The 7,807-nt window shown below is 38.8% G+C and overlaps 1 protein-coding gene and 1 long non-coding RNA gene across 4 annotated transcripts; one reads left to right on the top strand and one right to left on the bottom strand.

The window, feature by feature from the left end:
• Positions 1-1,120: 1,120 nt before the first annotated feature.
• LOC108172956 (uncharacterized) lies at positions 1,121-4,485 on the bottom strand. Of its 3 annotated transcripts, XR_011579220.1 has the most exons (4): positions 4,362-4,485; positions 2,863-3,068; positions 2,147-2,246; positions 1,121-2,034 (listed from the first exon to the last, which is right to left on the bottom strand). It is a non-coding gene; the product is annotated as an uncharacterized lncRNA (long non-coding RNA). The 3 variants fall into 3 exon arrangements; XR_011579219.1 differs by lacking the exon at positions 4,362-4,485 and having other exon boundaries at positions 2,863-3,363; XR_011579221.1 differs by lacking the exon at positions 4,362-4,485 and having other exon boundaries at positions 2,898-3,028.
• Positions 4,486-6,847: 2,362 nt separating this feature from the next.
• LOC103422306 (pentatricopeptide repeat-containing protein At1g07590, mitochondrial-like) lies at positions 6,848-7,623 on the top strand. Its single transcript, XM_029100553.1, has 2 exons — positions 6,848-6,926; positions 6,983-7,623. Exons 1-2 carry the CDS (start codon positions 6,848-6,850, stop codon positions 7,621-7,623), a joined length of 720 nt encoding a protein of 239 aa, XP_028956386.1.
• Positions 7,624-7,807: the final 184 nt, after the last annotated feature.

Here is a 7,807-nt window from a genome sequence, read left to right as displayed (position 1 = left end):
AGAACAAAATAAAAAATAAAGTGAATAGTAACAGATTTAACTTTTTAATGTAAAAATGTGGTTTTTCGTTAAAGTGAATAATACCGTGGGTTTTTCGTTAAAACTCTACTTTTCTAATGGGTAGATTTATTTGGTTGCATATTGTATAAAATGAAACTAATGAAAATGGTTTAAAAACTTTGAATTTTAACGATAATGACAAAATAAAAGGTAAAATGAATAGTATTATGATTAACTTTTTAGTGTAAAAACATGATTTTTCGTTAAAGTGAATAATACCGGAAGCTTTTCGTTAAAGTTCCCTTGTAAATTAGTAGTCTTTTAGTTGTTGAGAAAATGAGTAAATTGTAGTAATTGTCTCTTAATTTTAATTAAATTGGAGTAATGGTCTCTCAACTAAAAAGATATTATCATTGATCTTTCAACTCATCAAAATGTGTAGCTATGATCTTTTTTGTCAACTTCGTTAGAATTTTGTCAAAATGAGTAATGTTAGAATAATCATTGTTAAAATTAGGGTCCATCAACTCATCCAAACGTGTAGTTATGGTTTTTTTCGTTAACTTCGCCATGATTTTGTCAAAATGAGTTATGTTAGAATGATCATTGCTAAAATTGAGGTCCATCAACTCATCCAAACGTGTAGCTATGGTTTTTTTTTTGTCAACTTTGTCAGAATTTTGTCAAAATGAGTTATGTTGGAATGAGTATTGCTACAATTGGGTTAAAATCAAGTAACCATTTCTCCAATTGTGTTAAAGTTGAGGGACCATTTCTCCAGTTGGATTAGAGTTGAGAGACCAACGGTAATGGACTTTTAGTTGAGGGATCATAGTTGCACATTTTGATAAGTTGATGAACCAACAGTAATAGATTTTTAATTGAGGGATCATTGCTCGAATTGAATTAAAGTTAAAAGATCATTGCTATAATTTACTACTAAGAAAATTGATAAAAAGAAGAAAGTGAAATTTTTTGACTAAATTTTGAGCATTGTGTATGTTTAACTAGAAAATGTGCTCGCACTTCGCTACGGGGGTTGAAAGCATCTGTTGTGAGAATGAATAATTCCCACAGAAAATGGGCAAAATGGTGGTAGGAACATAATCACATTCTCAAATGTAGCAATTCAGATAACATATATTTGAGCTGAGTGAATCCAACAAAGTCACCAATCAACATATGCATCGTATCAGTAATTGAAAATTGAAAATTTATCTATTTTTTCAAATATTCAATAAATTAAACCACACAAAATTTAAAAATATATGACGCAACCCTACCCCGACAACAATTGATTTCTTCACTGTAGAGAGGTTGATTGTCACATCCCAGCCCGGGAGGGACCAATTCCCAGGCTCGACTCCGCCGTAGCACGATATTGTCCGCTTTGGGCCCCGACCACGCCCTCATGGTTTTGTTTCTGGGAACTCACATAAGAACTTCCCAGTGTGTCACCCATCCTGTGAATGCTCTAGCCCATTTCTCGCTTAACTTCAGAGTTCCTACGGAATCTGAAGCCAATGAACTCCCAAAAAGCCTTGTGCAAGGTAGAGATGGGAATATATATATAAGGCTTACAGGATCCACTCCCCTAGGCGATGTGGGATGTTATAATCCACCCCCTTAGGGGCCCGACGTCCTCGTCGGCACACATCCCGCCAGGGTTGGCTCTGATATCAAATTGTCACATCCCAGACTGGGCGGGACCACTTCCCAGGCTTGACTCCGCCGTAGCACGATATTGTCTGTTTTGGGCCCTGACCACGCCATCACGGTTTTGTTTCTGGGAACTCACACGAGAACTTCCCAGTGGGTCACCCATCCTGGGAATGCTCTAGCACATTTCTCGCTTAACTTCGGAGTTCCTACGGAATCCGAACATATAAGGCTTACAGGATCCACTCCCCTGAACAATGTGAGATGTTACATTGATCACCAGAAGCAGGGTCAATAATGGCCAGCCTCTAATGAGCAAAGAAACAATCTCCATGCTGGCATAGGCCACTCCAATCCGGTCCGCAGGGCTTCAATCTATGAAATCCATGCATGCAGATTGATTACCTGATTGGCATTGAAAATGAAACAAAAATACACCCCCCCCCCCCAAAAAAAACAGAAATTTAGAGTAGGATGGATCGCCTACCTTTAGTAAAGCGGAGGAACGTTGGTGGTGCGGATGGACTGGTGGTCCAGCACGATTCGTTGGATTTGAGAGCGAGAAAAGGCTCTCCACTGCATTTTCCCTGCATTCAATCATCAAATTGTAGTTCATTTCAATTGATTTATGCTGAAATTTTAAAAAATTAATACAGACAGTTTGACTTGAATGGCTTCAGCTGGTGGGTGAATCAAGGGGATAAAGACACGGCAATTTTCAGCTTCATACCAGAGGATAGACAAAGCACGACAGCATGTTGCGAACTAATTGTTCAATCGAACTGAAAGGAAAGGAAAGGGTGCCCGTGCTCCACTGCGGGTTTTCAAACCATAAGCATGATGAGCTATAAATCATTTCCACAAAAAAAGATACAATCTGGATAACAGTACCTGACAATGAATTGATTCTCAAAAAATCCCACAAAACCACATTCACAAATACATATTTCACTGCAAGAAAAAGACCGCACTACTCTGCAAGTGGTTGATTGGCCCGGTGGGGAGGGTATTTCTCTTAAGCCCCACTGCATCTGAGTTCAAAGTTCTAACCATCCCCCGTCTCCTTGGTGTAGTTTACAGTATAAATAACACGTTTTAATGACTAAAAACATCAATTCTGATCATCCCTGCCAGTTTAAGCACACTAAAGGCCAAATTTAACATGTTCTGCCTTCGGCCACCCAACCCAGCAGATTCTTATACAAAATCCGAGATTAAGTTCCAAACGGAAACGTTACCTGTGTTAGCTTTTTCCATAGCTGGATGTCCAACGACACGCATCATGATAATTCCCCCACCAATATCAACCAAAGGTAATTTACACTGACCCACTGTCTTCTTGTTATCCAAAATCTTGCCAAAACTCATCAGTTTCATTTCATTCGCCGTCTTCGGCATCATAGTCTTGCCTACCAAACAATCAAAAGGGCAATCCAAGAAAGTCAAAACAAAGCTGCAAACACAGTGAAAATCATATGAAAAAAGAGCCAAATTCCAAATTTGTGACTGAATCCACAACTTCTAGCAAAATTCTGATTTCCCAAATCAAAATTATGTTGGGATTTCATCTAATTATTAATAAATCTAGCTCAAGATTCAATTTAACAGATTCTACAAAATTTGCTAAAATTCCGATTGCCAAGAACTCAAATGACATAAACACCAAAATCAACACAACAACAACAACAACAAAGCCTTTTCCCACTAAGTGGGGTCGGCTATATGAATCCTAGAACGCCATTGCGCTCGGTTTTGTGTCATGTCCTCTGTTAGATCCAAGTACTCTAAGTCTTTTCTTAGAGTCTCTTCCAAAGTTGTCCTAGGTCTTCCTCTACCCCTTCGGCCCTGAACCTCTGTCCCGTAGTCACATCTTCGAACCGGAGCGTCAGTCGGCCTTCTTTGCACATGTTCAAAATCACCGGAGCCGATTTTCTCTCATATTTCCTACAATTTCGGCTACTCCTACTTTACCTCGGATATCCTCATTCCCAATCTTATCCTTTCTCGTGTGCCCACACATCCCACGAAGCATCCTCATCTCCGCTACACCCATTTTGTGTACGTGTTGATGCTTCACCACCCAACATTTTGTGCCATACAACATCGCTAGCCTTATTGCCGTCCTATAAAATTTTCCCTTGAGCTTCAGTGGCCTACGACGGTCACACAACACGCCGGATGCACTCTTTCCATCCAGCTCGTATTCTATGGTTGAGATCTCCATCTAATTCTCCGTTCTCTTGCAAGATAGATCCTAGGTAGCGAAAACGATCGCTTTTTGTGATCTTCGCTAGATTGCTCCGGTCATTAGTGTGGATAAGTATATAAATGGATAGAGATAGGAAAGCAAACACAAGATGTACGTGGTTCACCCAGATTGGCTACGTCCACGGAATAGAAGAGTTCTCATTAATTGTGAAGGGTTTACACAAGTACATAGGTTCAAGCTCTCATTTAGTGAGTACAAGTGAATGATTTAGTACATGGAAATTAAGATGTAAGAACGGGACTTGCCAATGGAATGTACATCCCTTGTAGACCGAAAGAAGATAAACTCTTTCACCAATTAAAGAGGACAAACTTTTTCTAACTTTGAATGTTTAGGCTACTCCTGCATCCCTTTAGTGTAAATAATATCGTTTGTTTAAAAAAAAAATAAATAAAATAAAAAAACAATCCCAACTTTGTTGTTGACAATATACCTCCATCGTGTACTGAAAGATTCTATCACCAAGGAGAACAAGCTTTTCCTAATGCTTAGGCTTGGGTATGTCTGAGCATCTGTGCAACCCATATATGCATACATACATATATATATACAGGAACACATGTTAACATATATATATATATATATATATATATATATTATCAGTAATTTTGGCTCTTTTGTCCAATTATTTACATTAACCATATCTAAATGAAGAAGGAAAACACCATGATCTTTGTTGCTCCCTTCTTGTGATCCAAATTTGAAGAAGGCTGATGGGGAGGGCAGTTATAAGTGTCATCCTCTTTGTTTCTTCTATACCTACATTGTCGGCCAAAACAACATCAAACCAAATGCAATACAATCCAATGTAATGCTCACAAAATTTGAGCTCCAAACAAAGTCACAGGTCAACAATCACCTAATCGCTCATAACACTATCATACAAACACAGATTGCAATTCAAATATGCCATATTATTTACAAACAATTACAAATCGAGAAATAATTAAATCATCATCATGAATCGCAGTGGAACATGAACACCATCAATTCGAAAAAACAGAGCTACATGGCAATAAACATATAGAGAGTAAACATACAAAGAGGAACTGCTTCAGATCCTTCACAAAAGCAATCTTCCGCATGATAAAAAAAGAGCGGTTGGTCTATGGTCTAATTGCAGACACAATCTGCAGAACCGACTTTTATGGAATTTGAACTTGTGAAATGTGGGGTGGAGACCTGAATGTAACAAATTGGTGTTTTAAGTGAATAATTCCAAACATATAAAATTTAGATCATCACACCCGAACACAAACAAAACAATTAAATAATGAATCGAAGGCATACCCAATCTAATTAGACAAATAAGTGAACTTGCCCATGCCGAAATCCAAAAGGCCAACGGAAATCTCTCATTACATCACAGAAGACAAAACTAAAAACTAATCAAAATTAGGTGAACCAATTATAGAGAAAATAACCCTTGTAACCAATCGGGAAAAGATGCTTTTAAATCCCAGAAAAAAAAATTAAGAGGAGTTTAAAAAAAAAACATCATTTCAATTATTTTCCAGTCTTACATTTGGGATTAAACAGAGAATATAACTAAAAATGCCAACTTTCTCAATAAAAAACTACGACTATTTTTACAAATTTCCATTACCCAACACTGAAAAATGAGAATCACGAAGCAACGAATAACGGAACAAGCGAGAACCAAAACGTTAAAAATAGCACGTACCATTTCAAAGACCAAAAATTCTGCAAGGACAAAAAAATCCCAGAAAATCAGTACATCAGCACTCCCTGCAAAACCCCAAAATCAGAAAATTATAAAAAGAACCCAAAATCAGTGGCATGGTCCTCGTTTCTTCATCATTCAGTAGCTAATAACCTAATGAAAAAGAACCCAAAACAGACAGCTTAAATTATGGAAAGTGTTTATAAAGCTCATGAATAACTTTCAGAGCCTAAATCTGATATGTTGCATTCCACACACACACAGATATGTCTACATATATATATAGATGACCCACAGAGATTAACATCTTGCGGAGATGTGCACGCGCACTCACACAAAATATACATGCATACTTAATTTTTCAGACAATAATACCTCACAACATAAGTTGCAAGCTGGGACTATTTGGTTGACTCAAAAGAAATTGATGGGTTAGAAAAAGCCCAAAAAAATACAAAGACCATCAATGCACAAGGACTTGAGTGCATAAAGGAGCACATCCGATAACAAGCGCAGGTCCCCACAACTGACCTTCTTGTGCACATTGTAAAGCCTCTTTCTTTCTACCAGAAACCAGAAGATTTTGTACCTCAGAAGCAGTTGCCTAGGACACAACCACACCTATTAAAAATGAAAAATTTGATAATGTAGAGAGAAGGGGAGAGAGTTATCAGAGTAACTTATTCCATACTCGCAACTGTCCTTCTGAAGGCGTTTTCTGCACACAGTAGCTAACAGAGCCATAATCACTGAATTGCACATTATTGCTTGCAAGCTGGGATTTCCTACTTTAGACTAAAGTAATGGTTTCTCAACTGCGGGGAGAAGATTCGAACTTGAGTGCATAAAGGAGCACATCCGCTCTCGCCAATGCACAAGGACCATCAATCGTACTACCCTTAAAATTTTGAGCCGATCTGATGTGGGGGGATGGATTTTAAAGCTAAAGCTTTTGCTTTTGACAGGTAATGGAATGGGTGATCAGAGAATGGCCCTACAGGCCAAAGGAACTAGACTACTCTTATCTGCTGGAATTCACAACCAAGTTTCATGGGATATCTCAAGGTAAGGAACTCTTCACCCGCGTTCCTTCGGAGCTTCAAAACGAGCTCCTTTACAACAATCTCGTTTTGCCTGCCTGGACAAGGGTGCAATAAGGCTTCCGCTCGAGTACATGAAGAAAATGAGGGAGTTGGGTCGTCCCATCTCGCACTTGGTAGAATGCCTATGCATCAATGGCTACTGCCTATGCAGTGGCAAGGTTGTATGCTGCCGCTGAAGCATATGTTGAAGCCTTGGAGAAGTCAGTTAGGGGTAATAACTGGTCAACATTAGATGTTTTGATTATGTTGTATGGGTTTTTTGGGAAGGAGAAGCAGTTAGAGAAAACTTGGGGCTTAGTGAAAGAACTCCCCCTGTTAGGTCTAAAAGTAGCGTGCTGGCAGTTGAAGCGTTTGGTAGAATCGGACAACTCAACCGAGCTGAAGAACTTTGGTTAGAGATGAAGTCAGTAAAGGGGCTGAAAACCACTGAGCAGTTCAATTCTATGATATCTGTCTATTCCAAGCATTGCCTTATTGATAAAGCATCCAAGGTTTTCCGGGAGATAAAGACGGTTGGCTGCCAACCAAATGCCATAACTTTCCGGCATCTTGCTTTGGGTTGCTTAAAAGCAGGACTGGTAGAGGAAGCCATTAAGACTCTAGAGTTGGGGATGAGTTCGATGATGAGCAACGTGGTGAGGAATTCTACCCCATGGTTGGAGACCACTCCTTCGATAATCTCGGGTTTTGCCGAGAAGGGTGATGTAGGGAATGCTGAGAAGTTGTTTGATGAACTTGCAATAGCCAAGTATTCAAGACATACTTTCGTATACAACACTTTGATTAAGGCTTATGTGAAAGCCAAAGTTTATGATTCAAACCCTTTGAAGAGGATGATTCTCGGAGGAGCCAGGCCGGACGCAGAAACCTGTAGTCTGATGAAACTTGCCGAGCAGTTTCAAGCCTGATTCCGATTTGTAACATAGTTGTAACTTGTAAGGTGTTCTGATGCATTTATATTCATTCTTACAACAAATGTTTATCAATTTTGTAAATGGAAAATAATAAGATGAACATGGCATCGGTTACTCGTTGAATTTGATGATCTTGAAGTTTGAATGCTTTTCTGGTCGTTATGCACAGATAATTTCA

This window comes from Malus domestica, chromosome 03 (assembly GCF_042453785.1).
Source record: "Malus domestica chromosome 03, GDT2T_hap1".
NCBI lineage: Eukaryota > Viridiplantae > Streptophyta > Magnoliopsida > Rosales > Rosaceae > Malus > Malus domestica.
The sequence above is the reverse complement of the archived record's forward strand: the minus strand, read 5'-3'. Positions and strand labels throughout refer to the sequence as shown.